The 24571-nt window shown below is 33.9% G+C and overlaps 1 protein-coding gene and 1 non-coding gene across 5 annotated transcripts in view; both read left to right on the top strand.

Annotated features, from left to right (window-relative positions):
* Window positions 1–16649, top strand: part of EPHA7 (EPH receptor A7) — a 165044-nt gene extending 148395 nt beyond the window's left edge. For 2 of the 4 annotated variants that reach the window (XM_054569728.1, XM_054569725.1), the window contains exons 10-17: window positions 1572–1685; window positions 2833–3018; window positions 3595–3656; window positions 5078–5287; window positions 6001–6150; window positions 12992–13185; window positions 14248–14403; window positions 16353–16649. In XM_054569728.1, the coding sequence (XP_054425703.1) occupies window positions 1572–1685; window positions 2833–3018; window positions 3595–3656; window positions 5078–5287; window positions 6001–6150; window positions 12992–13185; window positions 14248–14403; window positions 16353–16467 (1187 nt within the window). In that variant the 3' untranslated portion in view covers window positions 16468–16649. Of the gene's footprint in view, window positions 1–1559; window positions 1686–2832; window positions 3019–3594; window positions 3657–5077; window positions 5288–6000; window positions 6151–12991; window positions 13186–14247; window positions 14404–16352 lie in introns of all 4 variants that reach the window. The other 2 variants (XM_054569727.1, XM_054569724.1) reach the window with 1 other exon arrangement.
* LOC129068074 (U1 spliceosomal RNA) lies at window positions 11414–11572 on the top strand. Its single transcript, XR_008528886.1, has one exon. It is a non-coding gene; the product is annotated as a U1 spliceosomal RNA (small nuclear RNA).
* Window positions 16650–24571: the final 7922 nt, after the last annotated feature.

Below are 24571 nucleotides of genomic sequence, written 5' to 3'. Positions count from 1 at the left end.
GATGCAGAAGGTTACCTCCACTCTAGCTCCCTTATCACAAAGCAAAACAAAACAAACAGAAAAAATAGGAAAGAGAATAAAAGGAGAGAAGATGGCTCATTCTCCATCTGCCTGCCGATCTAGGAGGTTAACCTATTGTTTTCTTCCCTTCTCTCTTTCTCTCTTCCCCCCTCTTCCCTGTACTCCTTCTTCTCTCTTTTCTCTTTCTATCCCCTCTCTCTTTTCTTCTTGTGTTTTTTTTTTCATGTTCAGCTTTAGTAACAAATGAGCATCTGTCAGTTTTATAAACTGCAACAATAATTGTTTAAGACAATCAATTTTGGATAAACAACCAACTACAGCAGAATAAATCAAGATTTTTAAGTCCCATTTTCCTTTAGACATTCTGCTTCTTTTTGTTTGTTATGTGTTTATTTTTAAAATATAATTTTAAGTTAATGTGATGACATAAGCAGAGTTAGGCTGCAGTGTAATACATAAAGAAATATATTGTTCTCCAAATAGTAAGATTTAATGAAAAGATTGTTCAGTGGCTTTGTTAAAAACAATAAAGTGTTTTTGAGGATATAGTGTAATTCTTTTCATTGCATTAATATAACCAAATACATGCTTATTTATCTTATCTTTGTCTTTAACCAAGTGACTGATTGGAATACATTATTGTAATTGAATTTGATTTAAAGTTAACATAGTATTTTCTGTTACCTGCATGCTTCTGGGTGCATTTTAAGAAGATTTTTAACTTTTGCAACTTTTATGACTCTATGTTGTTTGAATCTTGACTACCTTTTCTGAGGCATATTGGCTGCCTCCCTCCAGAGCCTTATAATTGAAAGTTTATATGAACCACTTCTCTTTCAAATTGTGTCATACGTGGTTAGCAGATCCCAGGAATATTGTAAATTTTCTAACTTTATTCTGGACTTTGTACATCTGGCCTCTATTGCCCTGTAAGGTAAAAATGAAACTGTGTTTTTAGTATATTTCTCTCTGAGACTGTGATAGCAACCCTCATATCTTGTATTAATTTTATGTATATGTCAACGGTGGTTGGTCTTTAAAAAATAAATCAAAAGAATAAGTAAGATGTCTAAATGTTTTTAATATTGCTGTCAGTGTAGTAAGCTACCTGTATATGAAATGTCTTCTTTTCCCAGTGTATGTATTTGATTGATTGACTGACTTACAGATTTACAAATGTGTTTCCAAGTCCATTACAAACTTCAATATGGCTTGAACTGTGCTGTGATAGCAGTGAATTTAATTAAACCTCCAGTCTGATAAGTCATGTCAGAGAATTTTGATGATGTCTTTTGTTGATTTACTGGAAAAGCAACTCAGTTAGTAACCTATGAGCTGGATCCTATGTTACCTATAGAAGCTTGCAGATAATACCTATACACCAACAGGCTGAAGTAGTCTGTTAAAAGTGCTGTGAATCAGGTGATGTGGAAGCAAGTTCACTGTTCCAAGGAGCACTCTGCATAATGACATTCCTGGGCTGACTGCACAATAAGTGCTTTGCTTCATCACAGTCATGCTTTCTTACATCATTACAGTTAAATTTCCAGGCACCAAAACCTACATTGACCCTGAAACCTATGAAGACCCAAATAGAGCTGTCCATCAATTCGCCAAGGAGCTAGATGCCTCCTGTATTAAAATTGAGCGTGTGATTGGTGCAGGTAAGGCTGTTGTAGCTTCCTTATTCAGCTATTCCATTTAGCCAAGATCGAAAGTCATACATCATAATGACAGGCAAATAATTATACCTCAAGTATAGGACTTTTACATTTACCTGAACTGTTGGAAACAAGAGGCTGAACTTGTTTATGAAATCTTAAGAAAAAAAAGTAAAAAGAGAAGCATGTGGCACAGATAATCTGTGTATCTTTGGTCTTCTGCTAGGTTTTTAAAATACGGTTTTTTTCATAACCTGTTTTTTCGAGTTTTTGGCCTGTTGTTTAAGAAAAGATGTAGTATTCTAAAAAATTTAAATGTGTCATAATTTTGTTGGAATACATTTCCTCTTTCTTGATTTACCATCTTCTTACTAAGCTTTCATTTTTATACTTTTTTCTTGTATTTATAGGTATTAGGTAGCCCTTGTACTATTTAATTCCATATAGAAAATTAATATGTATGAATTATTTAAAGGGAATATTAGTTTCTTTGAATACAATGTGCTTATATAATAATTTTACATTTTTCATTCCACCTGTCTTCAATTTAGCAGTCATAGTGCGTATGAATTCCAGACTCTTAATTCTTTAAAAACCATTTGCTCCTTAAACAATAAAAGGAGAGGCAATGTTTAGAATTTGCGATGTGCTCTTACCTTTAGAAGGCAGTATACGTATATTATACAACATATTTCAAATCTAAATTTTGTTCCTAGAAAGAGTTTTTGTTAATTTGGTTAAAAATACTTGCTAAGCCAGTGAGAGCAAGACAAGTATATGATTTCACTCATATGTGGAATCTAATGAACAACCCGGACTATCAAGCAAAATAGAGACACAGACTCAGAGACAGGCTGACAGCTCTAGGGAATGTGCTGGGTGTGAGGGATTAAACAAAAAGGGGGAAAAAAGAGAAAGAAGTCATAGACACAGACAACGGTGTGGTGGTTGTGGGGGAGACGGGGGTGGGTGGACATGGAAGAGGGTAAAGGTGGGATAAATGGTGATGACGAAAATAAAATAAAATAGTACCTTGTGTAACAGATAGTTTAGAAAAGCTTAAAGGTGCTCTTAAAGACTTGTTTACATTTACTCTAAGAGAGGAAATATTTCTTAAATTAAAATGCATCTGCCTGTTCTCTTACTTCAGGAGAATTTGGAGAAGTCTGCAGTGGTCGTTTGAAACTTCCAGGGAAAAGAGATGTTGCTGTAGCCATAAAAACCCTGAAAGTTGGTTACACAGAAAAACAACGCAGAGACTTTCTATGTGAAGCAAGCATCATGGGGCAGTTTGACCATCCAAATGTTGTCCATTTGGAAGGGGTTGTTACAAGAGGTAGATATTGATTATTTCTTTCATTTATCAAGTGGACTGTCAGAAATTGGTGTCATTTCATACAAAATAAAAAATCAAAATTATGAACATGGTGCATTTTCTAATGAATGTTGTTCTTGGTATGAACTAACTAAACAGTTCTTTTGTGTCACCACCTCAGGAAAAAAAAAATCAAATGATGCAGGATTAGAATTAAAGGTAAATCTGATAGACAAAGCAACTGATAAATATTCTCATGTAGCTCAAAAGCCATAAAAGTGATACAGTTTAGTCTTCACATTTTATATATAAAGTGTCATTTTCTCTGAGTTTTGTTCACAAAGAAGGAGTCAGAAGAACACACTGATTTTTATTGTTAAACTTTATGACTCGTGACCATGTTCCAGACATTTAATGACTCTTTGACCTTAGCGGCGCACTGGAAATATTTGAAACACTCATAGCTCACACATTGAGTCTTTCTAAATGACACTATGTGTTTTATCTGGGATGAAAAAAGGAATAACCCTAAAGTTGAGGTTGTAGTTTCTGAAGCAACACTTTTATTTTCTTACATATATATATTTTTAATTTTAGGGAAACCTGTCATGATTGTAATAGAATTCATGGAAAATGGAGCCCTAGATGCATTTCTCAGGGTAAGTAGCAAAATTATTCTTCCCTTCTAAATATATTATATATATGCAACCAAAATAATTTCCTGAACTTTTCTTTTTTGCAGTGCAAAATGTGAGCATTATAAACTTTAATAAGTTAGAAAGTTGTCTTTGAAAAGCAGATTAAAAACCAGAGTTTTAGACTATATTGAACTACAGGCTTTTTGATTATGTAACTGATACAACGTACCTAACAAAAATAGTTTCTGTTAATATGTTATCTCAAGTAGAAGATATTTGAAGCCTTGTAATTTGATACAGGGCAGAGAGTAGCATTTTACTTCTGTAGTACAACTATACATGCAGAAGTGATACAAAGAAAAACAAAGTGTGAAGTAACCACTTAATGTTGGCTCTATGATCTGAGTTCTGCTCTTTGGGACCATGTATATTGTTAGGTAAATATTGAGCATAGAGTCGTTAACACTTTTTAAATTAATAGTATTTGGTTATTTTTATAAATGACATATTCTAAGTATATAAACATTTGTGATTTTATTCTCAGAGACTTTCACCTAAGAATATGAGTACATGTTAACATTTTTTTACTGGCAAAGAGAAAATAATCTAAGCAATACCAGGATATGCAGAGTTATCATACATTATCTAGAATGATACATTCAACCTAGACTTACACACATTCAGAAGACAGAGAAATTTGCATTGCTGCATCTTTATGACATGCTTAACTAGCAGCTCTCTGGAGGAAAGCATCACCTAGCAAGTTAATCAACTCAAACCAGTGGCCTCATGCACCCTATTTGTAATTCAGTTGGAGACACCTGCGGTTAGTAAATATATGATAGTCAGTCGAGCTACAAATAGGTTCTCCAGTCCAATGTGCTAGTACATCTATTTTAGAGACTCTTTGTTGCAACTAATTTTTCTGCTAACAACAAAACAGGAAAAATTGTAAAATGAGAATAAAGTGAGCCAATATAATCATTTTTTAGTTTATCTTTAATCAAAAATCTATCCCCCTTTTTTTTACCATTGGTAGAAAATATTTTAATATATGTTTATTCACACCTTTATATTTTTGGGTAATTTATATAATTTTATAGCTAGTGAGGAAAACACTTAGCTGTCAGGGATATGTTTGGAATTCCATCCCCTAACTTTCACCTAAAAATTTAGCGTATACTTTTGTATTTGTATCATCTGAAACTATGATTAATATTAATAACATATCATTATACATATCTGATTACCAAAACTCCATTTTTGTATTTGACTATCAGTTAAATCAACATTTGTTACATTTTTCACAAATGTCTGTGAAAAATTAATTAATAGTTACTGTTATGCAACAGTAAATGACTAATGTGCAGATAATTTTCATGATGATTTTTTTTCCCTTTCAAAGTACAGTTGACTGGACTTCTATTTTTGTCTTCCTGTAGAAACATGATGGGCAATTTACCGTCATTCAGTTAGTAGGAATGCTGAGAGGGATTGCTGCTGGAATGAGATATTTGGCTGATATGGGATATGTGCACCGGGACCTTGCAGCTCGCAATATTCTTGTCAACAGCAATCTTGTTTGTAAAGTGTCAGATTTTGGCCTTTCCCGGGTTATAGAGGATGATCCAGAAGCCGTCTATACAACGACTGTAAGAAAAAGTCTATTACTGCATCTCTTCGTAATTCCTGAGACTTTCCTCCCAAGAAAGCAAAGCTTTAGTAGTACAAAACTAACAGGGAGAATAGAGGCAAACTGATCTCAGCTTTTTTGTTGTTGTTGTTACTTTTTTTTTTCCTTTTGGAAGAATCATTATTGCTTCTACAACCTACATATAGGATAAGAGAGAAAATCGTAAGAATGGCAACATGCTTATCTCATATTGGGATGTTCATGTAAATGATATGTCATAATATACATACCAGCACTCATACTTGTAGCAAAAAAATATAATTTATAATTCAATTTTTAAACAATGATTTTTAAAAAATGTTAACTATGGTAATTCTTATAACTCTTGTGAGACTAGATAAAAAGGAAATATGTGAATGTTTACTTAAATATTCCATATTTCATTCCATCTAATTATCTTACCAAATTAGTCATTGTTTTTTGACTCTTGCCCTGAGACCACATAAGACCCATTACATTGAGTTGCTTAAAATGAAATCTAGTAATGATTTTAAAAAACAGACTAGTAACTTTAAATAGACATAAGGGAGATTCAAGATGGATATGGGTGATACTGCTGAATTGCCAAACAAATATATAGATGTTTAATGATAGTTCAGTGGTTCAGCTATAAATTATTTATTTAAATAAGTTATTATACATATTTAAAATGTTGATTTCTTATTATAACAGGGTGGGAAAATTCCAGTAAGGTGGACAGCACCTGAAGCCATCCAGTACCGGAAATTCACATCAGCCAGTGATGTATGGAGCTATGGAATAGTCATGTGGGAAGTTATGTCTTATGGAGAAAGACCTTATTGGGACATGTCAAATCAAGATGTAGGTGTTACACTATTTAAACCAAAAGGATTTAATACATTAATATTCATTATTATTGGACCATGTAGGTAATGGTTTGTAAGAAGAAACTTCTATAGAATTGTAAAAATACAATTGCTGAGTACATACAATATCACAAATTACCATAATAATTAATCATAAATTAGTAGTTCAATTAATTTAATTTTGCTTTTCATTTTGAAGAATTTTTTTTTAATTTAAATCCTCTGGATATAAAAGCCCTACACAGGATATTTCCTCCTTAATAAAGATAATTATGCTTTGCTTGTACAGCTGTAGTAGGAGAATCATATAAGTAAAATAATCATGTATGGCGAGGAGTGGAAAGAAGTCTGTGGTAGTGGGTTTAGTTTTGTTTTGTCTTTGAAGGTTGTTTTTCTCTTTCTTTAATGTTCTGAGAAAATATGTTCACATAATTGTTGATTGATTTAATTAAATTTTAATTTCATGAGACAGCCTATTTATGATCAAGATTGGTGTTTCATAGTGGTATTTTAGAATGTAATCACAATGGAAGTGTCTATGGAAATTCCTAAAACAAAGAAACTAGTACTCATTAATGTGTATTCTATTACATACAAAGACATAAAACATGCTGTTATTCTTTGACAGAAGAAGCTGATAGCATTTCTTGGGGGTAGATATCTCACACTAAGAAACTATTTATAAAACAATACAGGTTAAGTGAATGCGAATTTTAGCTTCTCCTAGGATGAATTTTATGAAACTGACATTTTTGTAGGTCAGAAACTTTCAAATAGTGTCACATTTATATACTTCAACTTATTGACAATGTCAGTGAAACTTAGATAAAAGTAGAGAAAGAGAAAGTGTGAATCTAGGAACTAGAAATCTGAAGAAGACCTTGGTTTAAAGCTGATGAGAAAATTCTCAAAAGGAACGCATTGGAAAGTTCAGAAGCAAAAGCTTAGCGAGATGTGTGGGGACCTACCAAAAGACTCACTTTTCTATAACAAAGATGTGCACATTGGTAGTGATTCAAAATGAGGATTAGGTTGGGACAAATTCATGACAGGCTTTTTTGAAGGAATTTGAAAATGTTACAAATGCATGTTCTTGAGGGGTAGAGTGAAAAATAAGTAGTGCTTGAGGAAAGTTTGTATTGCTATATAGAAGAAAGATGTGACTACCAAACTGGATTAGTTGATTCTGTAAACATGGACAGAGAGAGAAGCTGACTAAAGTTAAAATTATGTCATTTTTCAAAAAGAGATCATAAACATTGTTATATTAAATCAATATCTTTGTTTTTGATTTTAGAATTTTCATGTCGAGTGTCTATGGTTCTTAAAACTTAGAGTTATTTTTAGGCAACTAAAGTCAAGTCAGACTGCTGGTAAAGTTATTTTCCACATATTTTCCTACAAATTTGTATGTTACCTGAATAGTTCACACCCTAAAAAGGTGAAGCTTTTAAATCACTTAAATCTTTTGGTATTTTAATTTGAGAGATGACATGAAACCTTTTTTTTTATTTTTAGTTTTTGTTTTTGTTTTTCAAAGATAAAAGTCTAAATGATGAGTCTGTTGGCAGAGGCAAAGTTGTTAATATTTGACAGGTCTCAGTGTCAAAGATTTCATGGACTGTCAAGATGAGGGCAAACATCCTTGGGGCAGAGGAAGAGAAATATTTACATTCCCTAGACACTCAGTAGAGTTGCATTTCTTTTGACACCTTCCTTCTGTACTAGATTCAAACATAAAGGGAATGACAGGAATGTAAGATAAATTCAAAGTTCACTTAACTTCTAGAAACAAATAATAGAAATGATGAAGAAGAAATAAATATCTTCAGTTTTCATTTTTAGAATTCCCTAAGTATTGTTCTTTATTCTCTTGAAAATGACATATCATGAACACATAATTAGTACATCAAAAATTAATATTTTTATTGATCACATTCAAATATATATAGAATGAAATTGAGTTCTGACATAGAACAATTAGCACCATCTTTTCTTTTTTCATTCTGAAGGTCTGAATTATTAAATCCTGAGACAAGTTTGTATAATAGTAAGAGATTACCTGTGCAGTTCAGTTTTTGTAATGAAATTCACGTTAATAATCTTCTTATAGGGTAATATTTGTTATATCACACTTGTATTGTTCAACTGCTATTTGAGTAATTATGTATGTATCCTTTTCAATGGTGAAAAACCTGGGTAATTTTAGAATAATTCCCTTCTGGTAAACCACTCTCTAGATAAAAGGTTTTTTTCCTTGGGGTCTCTGGTAACAGTTCGTGGAGAGACCTGACACCTCTCAGCCTCCCCATTCCTATGGAAATCCTGTGTATAAGAGACTATATTGTGTTTCCTGGGAAGTTTGCTTTCATCAGAACTTCAGATATATCTTTTTTTTAATTAACTTAGATTGATTTATTAAGTGAATCAATTCACTTTATATTGTTTAAATGGAGTTGCTAGGGATTTGTCAGGAATTTAGAAAGCCCCCACCTATCAAATGCCTTAGATTTTAAAGCACTTTTAATAAGATGCCATGAAAATAAGCAGTAAATTGATGGTTATGTTTATAAGCAAGTTCACAAAATTCCTGGCTGAATGCTGAATAAAGGGAGGTTTCTTTGATCACGCTGAAGAAATAGAAAAGGGGTATTGTAGAATGCAGTTGAGGTAGATAGTTGCCAGGAGGATTTAGTCACACTCTAGACATGTCTGTGAGCAAGAAAAACTTGGGAAAGGTTATATGCATAAGTATAATGATACACACACCCAAATGCTTTATGACTTGATTAACACTGTATGAAAGCTCATTTTATTTTCATGTACTTGTAAATTTCTTGAATTTCTACTAAATAGAAGCAGTTAGAACCTAGTTATTTGCTATCAAAATCAAGGCGAAGTTTTCTAAATTAGTTTCCAGTTTTCATTCTTCTTAAAAATCTGCAGATGTATAGCCCTTTCACAGAAAAATCTTCATATATATGTAAAATGCAGTCTAAAGTAATAAATATTACTGAAATTGAAAATAGTCATAATTAGCGTCACACCAGCTGTATTTTAATTGAATTTATGTCTTAATTAATTCAAATAACATTATTACTCTCAAATTTCGGAGTTCTTCATTGTATAGATTAGGTTTTTTTCTGTGTATATTACTAAATAAAGTTATTTTTTTCTCACTTTGGGTTAGGCCAATAAAATTTTAACTTTACTAGTAGATAGACATAGGATGATAAAAAATAAGCTTCTGTAAATATATGGGACATAAAGATAAATTCTTGAAATGGTCTATTTTAAGACATTTGTGAGATTTGAAAATATATCAAGTTCTAACTAAATTTATTTGTGAGCCCTCATTTTTTTTTCCTTTTAAAAGCCCCCACTAATTTATGTCTTTGTATTTTTTTATATTAAGATAAAAACAAAATTGTGATTTTTTTTTGGTAAAACTTTGCCATAATCTTGTAAGTGGGGTCCAAAATATTTAATTATATAAAATATAGGTTATGCCATGTGACATTAATGAAATAAAATAGTCATAAACAGAGAAGAGAAGCCAATCCTGTTATACACCATTTTGTGTTAATACAGGCTCATTATCACGGGTCGTTCTGGGCTTCTTTTTTTCTTAATGGCAACGGCCATACTATAATCATTCTGAAACGCTACACAACAAGCAACTTTTGTTCTTATTTCTAAGTAATTTGTTACAGTATATACCAGTATTCCGTATTGTATCCCAGTGGTGTTTGGTTATTTTTTTAGATGGCATTTACTCTAGTCTCCTCTTATTCTTCAGGGAACTATCTAGAATTAGAAATTGCTCATAAATGTTTTTTTATTTGACTTTTAGTACAATACTAAGGCTAGATCTGGACAGGCAAAATCAAGGTATTTTTGATAATTTCACAAAAAGATGTTTTAAATGTATTACGTGAATAATTATGTAATGCTCTAAGAAATCTAGGTTCAGCCATCATACCCGTGTGCCTTGTTGTTTCCAAGAACGCATAACGATCTAAAGAAAGTAATTCTTATTTTCCTAATTGGAAATACAGTGAAGCTAACCAAATTAAAAACTGCAGAACCTCTAGGTTCAGTTCAGGCCCGAATCATCCCGTGGGCTGGTTAGTGCTCAAAGGGCACGCACGCCAAACTGTGCTCTGCAGAGGCCGAGGTTCCCAGTAAGCATCTCTAGCATGCTTCTGTGAGGCCATGATAGTTGCTGGGAGCATCATGCTCCCAAAATTGATTCCCAATCCAGAACATCTTATTTTAAAAGTTATATACTGCTGCTGCTCCATTAAAAATGTGTAAACCGCTATATCTTTAAGAACTAGAAGTTTCATTTCATATTGCAATAAATGTTGTTTCTGTGCTATAATAAGAATCATGAAATTCCTATAACACAATAAGAAGCTATGGGGGTTGTTTAACTCTTTTATTTCTATAAGAGTCATTAAATGGTACTATACTGTGTTCATGGACACAGAGACTTAAGAAGTCCTTGTGTTCAAAACTAGAGAAGCTTATGGGAGAGCTGTTGAAGAGCATTAGGTCAGAAGGGTCATGAAAAGATTTAGGTTTTCCTTTTAAAAGATCATTTAGAGGGAAAGGAAAAAGGAAAGCTCTTTCTACCGGCATTGTTTCTTTCTGGACGTCATAAGGAGCACACACTGCAGCAGGGAAACAGTGTAGGAAGTGATAACTAGGACCGCAGTAATGTTATGGGCATGGGAACGGAGTCCTGTCAAGTCAGAAAGACACTGCGTATGTTCAAACGCAAGCAACCTCAAATGCAAGGAAAGCCATTCCTTTCCCAAATAAAACATGCCCCCCAATTGTTTATTATTTGGTTGTTCTGAATAATAAAGTTTTTAGAAGCTTTTTATTTACTTTTGCATAATTTGTTTAAACAACTTAACCCAGCTTTCTGAAGTACGTTCTTTTTTGCTTTTACCTAAGTTGTTGAACATAGAGTGCTTATGAATCCAAGTATAGTGCTGTCACTGCAATGTTGTACAAAACCCCATGAAATTGTTTCCATTTAATTTTTTTAATTTAATTTCTCCTATAGTTATATTTTTGTGATCTTTACAGAGTCACCATTTTTGTATGTTTGCTTATAAGGTGTGTATGATGCTTATGGAAAACCCAGATGAAGATGTCTATTAAACTGATGTATAAATCAGTGAGCAGGGGAGAATTTGAGCTGAGGATTTTATATTCACCGTACTCCTCAAAAACTACTGTAATTAATGCTTACTGCAGGGGAGACACCATAATGACAAAAGGTGGTTTTCCCAGGGCGAGGCTCACCCATTGCACTCCGGGTGTGCTGACCTGTGCAATTCAAATATGGGAAAATCAGCTGCATAATTTGCGATAGTGGGGCACTGCATTCACACTCTCCCCTAAAGAAAACATTACTGTAATTAAGTTACTTTATTTACTTTTTAAACTTTATCAATTTGCATATATAGATTTTTAAAAATCCAAATGGACTTTTCTAAACAAAGGGTTTTCTCTAAAAAATTATTGATACCTACTACTTTACTCATTGCACCCTACAACCTTTTACATTTGTACGTGCTGTTCATGAATATCAACAAGCATCTTAAGGACATAGTTTCCTCAAATATTAAGTTAATCAACATTTCTTAAAGCCAGCTTATTATCCGCGTACCTTTGGCCTTACTTTCTTCAAAAACTCATAGTCATCTTTTTTTTCAGTCATTTTTTTCTTATATTTTTGTGATATTAGGCCAGTATCAAAGGATTTGTTAATCCTCGTTGAATATGATAATGTTTTTCAAGTCCTTATCATTTGCATCATTTGTCTTCCTGTTATTTTCCTTGAGCTGCTCAGGTTTGTGACAATGTCTGCTTTTCAAGTTCTATGTTTTTCTTTCCATATAAATTTAAAAAAACAAAAACAGTTCTGAATAGGTAATTTTAGGCTTTCTCATTGCCACATACAAATGTTTATGGAAGCCTATTTTTCATTAACATTCAAAACTTGATGTAAATAGCATTTTATGCTGTTATTAGATATAAATAAGCAGTTATATGCTGATAAAAGTTTAACAGCCAGTTCTGTGAGTAGGAAAGCCCTGATTTGTAACCTTTCTCAACTTCCTAGTGGAACTCTTGTCCCCTTTCTTCCCCGAGGCTGGTTTTAATATGCCAGTGTGAGGTCGCTAAACTTGGAGCAGCAAGGCAATTTAATCACCTTCAGGAACCAGTGCAAATTGGCTCCCGCACCACTGTATCTTACAACACTATTCACTTTCTGAGCATACAAGCTTCATGTTATTTAAAATAATGGTGTGCTTGGTAATATTTTGTCATAGTACATTCACATATTTTTATATCTTGTTTAAAAGTGTTATTTGAACTTTGCAAAAAGTGAAACTTGGGAGGGTTCCATTTTGGGTAACACAGAACTTCCTCTTACATCTTGAAAAATTTATAAGTTTATAGAGAAATGTGTACATGCACAGCTATATATTGGACAAGTAAAATAGTTCCATAACATGTTTCCTTTTGAAAACCTTTGGGATGACATTAAAAAATTTTCTGACTATTGCATTCTGAGTGAACTTAATTACTGCTTTTGATTGCTGAATTAACTACAAAAATATCATTATATCCTGACTTTATGCACCCATTAATAACATGCTTAATATTCATGGATATTTTGGGGGAAAAAAAAGTCTTTTGCAAAGCAGTATGCTTCACTTTTATCAGGGTAAATCACTTTGCTTACTAGGCAATTAATTTAATTACAAGTGAACCTCATTCAGTAATATTTTTTATGTCCTTTTGGCTATTAGGTTATAAAAGCAATAGAAGAAGGTTATCGTTTACCAGCACCCATGGACTGCCCAGCTGGTCTTCACCAGCTGATGCTGGATTGTTGGCAAAAGGAACGCTCCGAAAGGCCAAAGTTTGAGCAGATAGTTGGAATTCTAGACAAAATGATTCGAAACCCAAATAGTCTGAAAACACCCTTGGGAACCTGTAGTAGGTAAGGAATACCTAAAGGAATGGAAACTGGGAGAAATTAAAATGTGCACGTGATCCATTTATCTCATCGGCCCCACCCCAATGACAAGTTGACATTTGTGTTAAATTATAAATCTGTATTAAGTATATTGTGTTTGCAGAAGTTTTGTGGGGGTTTTTTTCAGATTCCCTAATTGGCATTTAAAGAGATCTATTAATTATTATTGCTTTTTTTCTTAAAAGTTATAGTAGATATGATTGGCTGTCATTTAGAAAACTTTTTAAACTGGAGTTTTGTAATTAGGTGGCATTTTGCATTTTCACATTCTTATTATGATGTGACCTTTTATTACTGTTGCCCTAATTTTGTTACATAGTATCTATTTTATTGTTTTGCTTTGAGTTACTAAAATGATTCTCTGATATTAACATTTATAAAAGTAATTCAATACATGATTAAAGAAGTAGATAAGGTTTTAAAAAAGTCTGAAACACTCCATTCTTTGCATTTGGCTTCCTCCATTATTATGCATATTAGTAGTTATTCAGCCTCAGCTGCCAGGTATCCCTGATTCTGTGGTCTGGACTGGTAGTCAGCCCATTAGGCCCTTGTGAAAGAGTATGAGCTCCCAAGGTGCTCATGTGGGTGCCCTCAGTACAGTGGACACATAGTGTCTTAACAGCAGCCTCCTTTTCTAAACCAGTCAGTCCACGGCCAAATGTGCTTCCTTTACTTCCAGTTACTTTTGGAAAAGCAAATGAACACGTATTTACTGATTACAAATACTGTTGGCTGTACTTTTAAAATGCATAAAAGGTACAATCTGGTGACCATCATATATAAGTAAAATATAAATTTTGGAGTCTGTAGTTATTGGGTAAACTTTACGCATTAGATTTTATTAGCATATCTATTCATTTTAATATTTATACTTTTATGTTTTATATTTCTAAGTATTATAATAACACAAATCACAATATGTAATTTTATTCTCTATACCCTTACTTCTGTATAGTATAAGACCTTCTTCCTTAGTAGTTCATGAAAAAAAAAAAATTGTTTTTTTGTTTTATTTTTATCTAGGCCAATAAGCCCTCTTCTGGATCAAAACACTCCAGACTTTACTACATTTTGCTCAATTGGAGAATGGCTACAAGCTATTAAGATGGAAAGATATAAAGATAACTTCACAGCAGCCGGCTACAATACCCTTGAATCAGTTGCCAGAATGACTATTGAGTAAGCTTAAACTTTAAAAATTATAATTAAGAATGTATTAGGTACAATGCAAGCTTTATACAGTCAAGCTATATAAAAGAGGCATGAACAACAAAACCATGGAGAAATGCATGTTTTAATAAGTGCCTCCTGTGTGCCAGGAATTATGCTAAATAGACATTTTAACATATAGTATCTTTTCTAATCCTCACAGCAACAGTTTTGTTAACTCAATAGTTTCACACACAACAAGGCTAAGGCTCAGAGAATGTGTTTTCCCCAAACTGACTCAGTTAAGTGGTAGCTAATTTGTCTCAACAGCCTGTACTCTAAACATCATTCAGTGAGACTTTCTTTTTTCATTAACTACTATATCATTAGGTTCCTAATCTTTCTCCACTGCAAAGAAAGATTTCTTTCACCACTTTTGTATCAGACATTAAAAGCCTCAAAGTTTCAGGCACTGGCTGGTGTGTCTCAGTGGACTGAGTGCCAGCCTGCAAACCAAAGGGTCACTGGTTCAATTCCCACCCAGTCAGGGCACATGCCTGGGCTGCGGGTCAGGTCCCCAACAGGTGGTACGTGGGAGACAACCACACATTGATATTTCTCTCCCTCTCTTTCTCCCTCCCTTCTCCTTTCTCTAAAAATAAATAAATAGAAGTCTTTTTTTAAAAAGTCTCAAAGTTTCAAACCCAACACCAAAATGCATTAGGACACTCAATACAATTATTTTCCAAAGAGGTCAAAGGAGCCCATTTAATTCACTGTAACTATTGTAACAGTTTAGTTTAATTTACCTATTGGAAAGTGTTGATGAATTGAGTCAAAAATTCTTTTTCCTAAAGAATCACCTAATAAAACAACTTAGAAATTGCTGTGATTTGGAAGTAAAAACTGGTTTTCTGCTTTGGCTCCATCCCTGATTTGTGGCCTTATGAACACTATTTAATATTCCCAACTATGCCTTCTTTGGCTGCAACATAACTCTTAAGGATGATGCAGTTTCTCTCAGTCAATGTGTTTAAAAATGGAAAACAATTATCAAGATTCCATTACTGGGGTCCTTTTTAGGTGCTGTTGTGAGAAGGATTCACACTTTTCAGATGAAATGAAGGCCAGCAATCAGATACTGCTTTCCGGGGTCAGGAATGGCATGTACATGAATTTAAGAGTGTGCACGCTATCTTGTGTAGTTTTCTACTAGTCACCACATGGGTAGAGCTGGCACAATTCCCTCTATCTACTCCCCTAAAAACTTTGCTTCTCAAAGCCTTATTAAACCATGGCTATGAAATACTATGGCACTGTCCTGTTGCTATATTTTAGCTTCTTGAATACTTAAGCCCAATCTTTCTGGCTATTAAGAAAGATAAAAGTACATACATAGATCCAGTTAGCTTATGTCAGATTTAAGCTATTAAGCATGTGTAATGGGTATTGTACTCTTTAAAAAATGATTGAACCGAACTAAAAGCAAGTATATGGCCAATAATGTGCTCAGAATTACCATATAATTAAACTCAGTATCAAAATTTTTATGATCAATGATGATTCTTGTTCTAATGGAGGCCAGAACTGTTTCTGTTCCTACTATATACATATTTTAATAATTAATTTCTTTTGAATTTCACTTAGGTTCAAGATTACAATGTTTCAACTAACATTTCCTAATCTTAAATTAATAATAATTTTAAAACTTTAATAATTTCTTATGTAAAATTTCATATCACTTAAAAAATATCTCAACAAACTGAGAGCCCGAGCAGGAAGTTTACACAAAGGAGAACGCTGAGGCAGGCACGCTGACCTGAGCCTCTGCAGGAATGTGGTCCTAACCCCCAAGACCACCAAGATGGGGTCTGTTTGCTTAAGATACACAGTTTATGTAATTGAAGAGCTGACGACAGTTCACTACCGAATAAATTCTGGGTAAGGTAACTAATAAAAAATGCATTTGTCTTTTTCAGTGATGTGATGAGTTTAGGGATCACACTGGTTGGCCATCAGAAGAAAATCATGAGCAGCATTCAGACTATGAGAGCACAAATGCTTCACTTACATGGGACTGGCATCCAGGTGTGATGAGCGTTTCTCCCTCATGCGGGAAGTTACGGGCTGGAGAGAACAGTGCTGGCCTTCGGTGTACTCATAGGATGCTGCTACAAGACAGCTGAGGTCCTGGGCCCCTTCTGCAGTGAAGAGAAGATTGAAGAAGCACCTAAAGACTTAAACTCCTAAGTGCCACCGGAACATATAAAAAGGGAATTTAGGATCCACCACTGGTGGCCAGGAAAACAGCAGTGACAATAAACAAAGTACTACCTGAAAAACATCCAAACACCTTGAGCTCTCTAACCTCCTTTTTATCGTATAGACTTTTTAAAATGTACATAAAGAATTTAAGAAAGAATATATTTGTCAAATAAAATCATGATCTTATTGTTAAAATCAATGAAATATTTTCCTCAAATATGTGATTTCAGACTATTCCTTTTTAAAATCATTTGTGTTTATTCTTCATAAGGACTTTGTTTTAGAAAGTTGTTTATAGCTTTGGACCTTTTTAGTGTTACTCTATGACACATTACTACACTGGGTACTTTTGAAAGAATCTCAAATTAAAAAAAGAAAAAAACATAGCATGATTGAAGATATCTCTGTCAGAACATTGGTATCCTTTCTTGTGCCATTTTGTTTTCTTTAATCAGTGCTGTTTTGATATTGTTTGCTAATTGGCAGGTAGTCGAGGAAATGCAAGTTGCCAAGAGCTCTGATATTTTTTAAAAATAATTTTTTTTGTAAAGAGAAGATAACACTATCTTTTCAACAAAAAAAGCAATAATGATCCATAGATACTATAAGGCACTTTTAACTGATTGTTTATTAAGTGATTTTACTAGACAGAATTTACTAAACAAAAACAACTCAAATTGTAAGTTTATGACCATTGAAAAAGTATGAGGCACTTCATCTAAAGAATGTTGGTGAAGGCAAGTCTCTGAAAGCAAGAACTATCCAGTGTTATCTAAAATTTAGTGTGAGCACATCAAGATTTTTTTCAATATTGTGACATTAGGAAATTTAGGGGAAATAGTTGGCATATATTTTATATCCCGTTCTGTTTAATGCAGTCCAAACACAAGAAGAAAGAATTAAGTTTTATATTAGAACTCTGAAGCATGATACAAGGGGCAGTTCACAATTTTCACCTTCCAAAACAAATTTGCTGCACAGGATATCACCAATGCAGTTAAAGAAAAAAATAATTTAATTTGTGAACGCTGATATGAGAAACTTGAGCGAAAGAACACTTATTACCATGGCCAAAAGAGGTGAAGGATCTGACTTCCTTTCAGCTTTATTTATTATTCCATGTTATTTGATTACATGTTAGAATTTCACAAGCAATAATTAAATGTCTTTATAGCTATTTCAGGAATGTATACATATTGTGAGTACTGCTTTCAAAAGTTACGAAAATCATGAACTACCCCAGAATTGAACTGTTGTACTTCCAAAGAGAATTGGGCTGTTTATAATGATTTTAATAGAGAAAGATCCCAGGGATCGGTCATAATTGGTCTTGTTTGATAATGTGGGCATCCACAAACAAACAACAGAAACAAAATCTGTAAATGTTCCTTTGTAAAACTTGTAAATTTTATTTATACTGTCTTGTTTTGTACACACATTTCTCTGTAGTGGGCTCTGAATACTTTGAAAATGCACTATATTTTTCTATTTTACTTGCAGAGCATCACAAAAGAACAGGTATTTTCAGTGCTACATAATGTGTTTTCCCACATTTAGGACCAAAGATGGCTATAGAAAAACTCAAATGGATTGCTTCCCAAATCCCTCCCCACCCCTTTTTTTTTTCTTTTAAATCACTGTACAGTGTTACTTGATATTTTAATTTATTTTTGATTGACTAGAAAAATCATTTTAATTTCACTAAAATGTTTTTTGTCCCTAAGGAAAAGTAATCTGTAAAATAATTTTAATTAGCATAATACAGTCACCTAGATACTTCCATTTGTAATCTTTGTAATAGACTGTAAATATATTTTTGGAACTATAACACAATGTGCTTGAGGGTTATTTTTCAGTGTCTGCAGTGTATACAAGTGTTTATACTAAGTACAGCACTTTACAATTCTAATCAGTAGCATTGGCCTTTGTGAGAATGAGTGAAAGAGTTTGAGTGAGTGTTCTTAATTCCGTTTGGATTCTAGACTCACTAATAATGAAGTTCCTTTCTTGTTCATAGCTTAAGGTGCTTATTTTTTCTATTAAAACTAAATTAACAAAAAGCCATTCTAGAAATAGAAGACATAGTATGGTACATTCAAGTGGTGTCTTTCCTGCTTTTTTCTAGCACTAGATTTATAGTTGAGTAGTCTTTCTTGAGTAGAAGGGCAGAATAAAAGTTTTTTTGATTTTTTTTCAAAAATAACTTTTCTTCAGCAATATACCTCATCTGCCTTAAATTTTTTACAGCTCTTTACAGGGAAAGGGGAGAAGGGATGGGAAAGACACACAGCACAATAGGAAGTATATGACGACATCACTCTCTCGTTTATGTTTCTTTTCCCAATCAACATTATGATTTTGAAATGTGTGTGAAACATATTCAGAGAAAAAGAATTAACGTTGTGATGCTGATTGTAATACTCTCTTCCAGAAAGAGATGAAATGGTTATAACAATAAGAATGTATAACTTGCACCTTGAAATCTTTTTTTTTTTTTTTTGATAAATTAGTGCTCAGGGGAGGAAAAGTAGAGAAAGCAAATGTCAAAAATAGAATTCAAAAATTATAAAAATGCAAAAAGAAATGGCCTCCTTACTTTAATAGAGCCACCTTTTTTAGAACGCTGTCTTCACACTTGACTTGTGTTTTGCATTCAGTACTGAAATAAAAGTAATGTTTATTACATCTGGATCTAACATTTTCTCAGCAATTGATCTGGGCCTTGTTTACTAGAACTGGTGGTTTATGCTTGTCAGAGCACTATTAGTTGAATCATATTGTATACTTATGTAATCTACATTAGCTAGTACTATTTAGGACTATATTTTAATTGCTCCTCTTATCCGTGTTTTTAAGACAATTAAAATGGTGTAATTCACCTCTCTTTTTTTTATTTAGGTAATGCTGATATTCTCCCTTTTGTTTCCTGAGTAGCTTAGAACTGTGCTACTCACAGATGTGCATGTTCAAATAAATTACTGATGTGTATTTTTTTGCTATATATGGAGAAATCATGGGGAACTCGGGGCGAGATGTGCTTTTTGTTGGTTGAATTTGTCCCTCCTTGCCTAAGAATTAATACAGGGGTCATTTTTTTATAAGGACAAACTGCTTTTGAACAGTGTCTTCAATGTATCAAGCACAAATAACTCTTTCTTCAACACGAATCATAAGTCTCTTTTTACCAGCTTCAAATAATAAACGAGTCTATTAGACAATGTAAAGAAAACCCTGTCTCCAGTCATTGGTGGATTCATTTATGCCCCTTATTTGTTCTTTATTTTCTTACACATACCATGAAGAGAGATGTTCGGACTAAAGGTTTTATTGAAATATTTCAGTGGACCCATCGGACTATGAAAAGAATACCCTTTGCTTCCCCTCGTCCTCTTGTACTCTGACTTAATTCTGCTCTAATTATTAAAGAATAACAAGTTAAGAAAGGTCTTTAAAGAGCCGTATTGTCAGACATTTTAGTTAAACCCTTTTTTGTTCCTTTTGAAACTACAGTTACATGGAACTAACAAGAATATTTGCATGGGGAAGGTAATATTTCATCATTGGATCCCGATGAATATTTTATCCATTTGATTATATATAATATACACATATTATATATATAATACTAATATATACTAATGTAAAATGTATACATATGTGTGTGTATATATGTACATATGTATATATAATATGTATACATATGTATGTATGTGTGTGTGTTTATATATATAAAAATAGCAGATTTGAAAGTTTGCATTTAAGATTCTGCAGGATGGAAACAGGGTACTGAGCAAATGGAAAAAGTGCACTAGCTGATGGTCTGAGTGTTGTTTCACTGACACTGGCTCAGTGATCCCTTCAGCTTGCACCTGAAATGAAGAAAACTACACACTCTTTTTTCTACGGCCTCACCACCTTAAGCTCTACAAGCCCTTAACAAATATCCAAACGTGTGTCAAAAAATGAGACAAGGTAAAATATCAAATGAGGTACTACTGGTTGTCACACTGGCGATGCTGAGGTTCAGTCTAGGCTGACCTGAAATTCAAAGATGAGCTTGAAGTCTTGACTATCCCTGAATACTCAACAAGTAAGTCCTTTGTCATGTTCATATGGTGTAGCCTGAAACACTGAAGGGCACTCAAGTGATCTCCCCACTACCGGATTGATAAGTGGCACAAAAATACACTATCCTACCAGCATTGTTTTTCTTCCAAAATTATAAAGCCATTATTAAGGCTATATAAGTTCTATTACTAAGTAAAAATTAGATACACTTATGGTAATCATCAGTAACAACTTTTTTTTGAAGAACTTTTTTATCTGCTACTGTAACCCTTTGTTTTATATTATTAACTGCAATGAATATCAATTTTGAGGGAAGTTTTTGAAAGCAAGACACATAAAGAATTGACCAAATTTCTAACGATAAAAGACAGTGCGTGGTGACTGGCAAACTTTCAAGTTGCCCAGACAGAAGCAGCAACCTCTTGGGTTTGTGGAGGTCCCTTTAGCAGCCCTCCCTAGCTGCTGTCTCCATTCTGCCTAATGCCTCTCTGCATAGCTTGAAGAATGTGGAGAGGAGAATAAAATATTGCAACATGGATGCTTCTGTGAGCCTCATTTGATTTAAATTCTGTAAAGAGGTGTTTTTTTTAATTTCAGTGATTGAATATAATTAATTTTACAATTAATAAAAAATCTCTTCTGATTGACTTTGAGGTTAAATAATTTATTAAGTCTACTGCACAGAATTTGGGACATAGCAATAAGTAGCTCTAGTCTAGTGTTCTGTAGGCAAGTAAGAACACTTCCAAGTATGTAACAGTAGCAGGGATTCCTAAATTGCCAGCATTTGATGATTTGGGAACAGTAATAAGTGAAGTGTCTATTCTAAACATCCATGAACAGCAAATAAAGCTCAATCAGATATAACTTACAACATGAATGTCATTATTTTAAATATCCCAGGTTTCTACTACTGAAGATTAGTTATGTTTCCCTTTTGAAATTCATGGCCTTTAATTAAGTATGTTTGTAGATTTTGCATGTAACTGTAAGAATGCACAATATATTTTTAAATGTGTCATTAATCGTAGATCTTAAATAAAGGCACATAGGAAGAAACAAGCACATTTGGTTTAAGAAATGTTGATTCCAGCAAAGTAAGAGACAAACATACACTGTTCGAGTCTCATCATCCCACTGTGTAACCAAAACTAAATAAAGTGAATGACTGGAAAATAAACTCCAGAAAAACAAATAGAAAAAAAATTAAACTATGTATACAGAACTTAGTCCTATCAATCGCATGCTTTTAAAAATATTTCCCGATTCATGGAAATAAAGCTAACCATTCAAGAATGGTTTTTTATTACACTGATGGAATAGACTGTATAGCAAATTACAAAAGAAAGTTCTAAATTTAATCTGATATACGTCTATCAATTTGTTAGAGACATATGCTGTTAACAGTGAAAAAGAGCAACACTTTTCTTCAGCTCTGACATTAGGACAAATGTTTTCCGGGACTTAGTGGGCAGATCTATTGACCACACTGTTTTGCTATTCCATGCTTTCACTAGCTCTTCATAGGTTGCACCCCAAGCTCCAGAGCCCAACTTTACCCACACAGCAGGAACCTGGCAGCAACAAACAGACTTGCTTAGCTTTATCTGGGAATTAGAAAGGAGTTAATGCATGGGCTGCTGATTTTTCGAAGGTTCCACTAATCATAAAGGACGACCTGATAGGCTGCATGTGGGGTGGGGCCAGCGGAACAAGAATTTAAACCTCTTCTGATCTACTTACAAAACAAATCCAGCAAACACGGAATAATATTACCCTTCATTTTTTGAAAAGGAAAAAACTATTTAATATGAAAGTGTATATAAAAGGCATAGATGAATTACAAGAAATTTGTAGAGTCAGATAAGAGAAGCTGACTTTAAAGGCAGAGGCAAAGAAGAGCTATTCGCAATTCTGTGCGGTGGAAATGAACTTTAAGGAATCAAGGTCTGGCAAAGGTACTTGAAATATGAAATAATTACTGTATTTCTGGATCAGAGCAATAGAACACGCACTTTTATGCTTTCATACCTTTGCTCTCTGTCCTCACATTCGTTCTCACTTTCCTAAATGGGAGAAATTCCACTCTTCAGGACACAACTCAAGTGCTGACCGGTGTGGTTCACTGGGTTGGGCATTGTCCTGCAAGCCGAAAGGTCATCGGTTTGATTCCTGGTCAGGGCACATGCCTGGGTTGCAGGCTGGGTCCCCGGTTGGGGGCATATGAGAGGCAGCCAATCAATATTTCTCTTCTTCTCTTCCTCCCTTACCCTCTCCCTAAAAATAAATAAATATTTTTTTTTAAAGTCACAACTCAAAAGTTGTTTCTTCCAAATTTTCACTGACATCCAAGTGCCAGAATACTCTTTCCTATGCTTTGTTTATGCTACTGGTGCTGTGATTATCTGACTGTACTGGGTCAGAGTGTGTGTGTGTGTGTGTGTGTGTGTGTGTGTGTGTGTGCGCGCGTGTCCCAGCAGATTAAGTGCGCGTGGAGGGCAGAAGCCACGTGGAAATCTTTGCATTGTGTCTTTTGGGACTCAACAGTTTCTAGCACTCAGTAGACATTCTATAAATATTTTAGAATCCTCGAAGTGCAAATTAATTCAAATTGCTTTTTGTCTTAAAAGGTAGAGAGAATCAGGTGCTCTGAAGGATGAATGGGGTGCTGTGAAGGTGGTAACAAAAACAGGTGTTGAGGAAGAAAAGTAATTTCAGAGCACGGATGGGTGCTTCTGTGATAGGCTTGGGGCAGCAGGAGCGCCCAGTTGAGAAGCTCAGGGATGTGGACCCTGTGGGAGAAAGGGAGGTGGGAGGGGCTGATTAGGAAACGAAACCAGGACGCTTCAAATTGCAGTTTCTTCCAGATGTTAAACATAAGAGGTATCACTCACTGGTTATAGATAACAGAACAAGATTAAAGAAGAATTTGAAATCAAGTAGAAGGAATTGGGCTTGATGAGAGGACAATGAAGGACTATTTACCAATATCTTGTTTGATGAAGCAAATACATGGTGAGGACTTTTTTTTTTTTTTTTTAAGGAGAAGTACTTTGCAGAAATATGTGAAATGTGGTTGTGACTATTTTTAAATTAGTCCTAGACAATGGAAAATAATATTTTTCTTTTTTCTGTGTGCAAACTTTTCTCATTCCAGCTGTCAACCTCAAGATAGCATCAGTGATTTTGTAGTTAATTAAAAATATAATAAAGCTGACTTTAGAGAGCCTGCCTGTAAATCTGCTTAGCATTCACATCATGAAGGGGCAGCTTAGAGTCACGGGTGATTACAGAGTTCAAACCCAGACCAAGTGGGAAAATTACTTACTTTCTCTTTAGCTTTCTTCTTTCTTACCTGTGAGATGAGCATAAATAGTACCCACTTCAAGCGTTGTTTAATTTATCAACTGATACTTGGAAAGTACTTACAACAATACTAAATGCTCAGTTTCTTAGGGAAATATTTTTCTCTGCATTCTGTTCTATTTATCAAATACATGTAGACACTACTGTGATTTCTGAAGTAACTTACAAATGGATTTTTCAATATAAATTCTATGTTTTTGCCCCGTAGCTCATTCCTATTCTTTCCTCAGTTTTTTTGTGTTTTTTTTTTTAATCATTATTAATCTTATCTCTCACATGAGTAGCCCAAAACGTCAAACTTTATTCTGGCCATAAAGAATTTCTGCCCACGTCCCTCAGACGATCGTATCTCTTCAGGATCTCCGTGATCTGCCTCCTCTCTCACAGCCGCTGCCCTAAACGAGGTTTTCGTCCTGTCTCGCTCAGATGGAGGCCACACCCTCCAGATGTTTCTCTTCCCCTAATCCTTTTTAATCATGACGTTCAGAGTCCTTTCTCT

This window comes from Pteronotus mesoamericanus, unplaced genomic scaffold, assembly GCF_021234165.1.
Source record: "Pteronotus mesoamericanus isolate MK-2021 breed Mesoamerican mustached bat unplaced genomic scaffold, CSHL_Meso_final contig_20, whole genome shotgun sequence".
NCBI classification, from domain to species: Eukaryota; Metazoa; Chordata; class Mammalia; order Chiroptera; family Mormoopidae; genus Pteronotus; species Pteronotus mesoamericanus.
The sequence above is the reverse complement of the archived record's forward strand: the minus strand, read 5'-3'. Positions and strand labels throughout refer to the sequence as shown.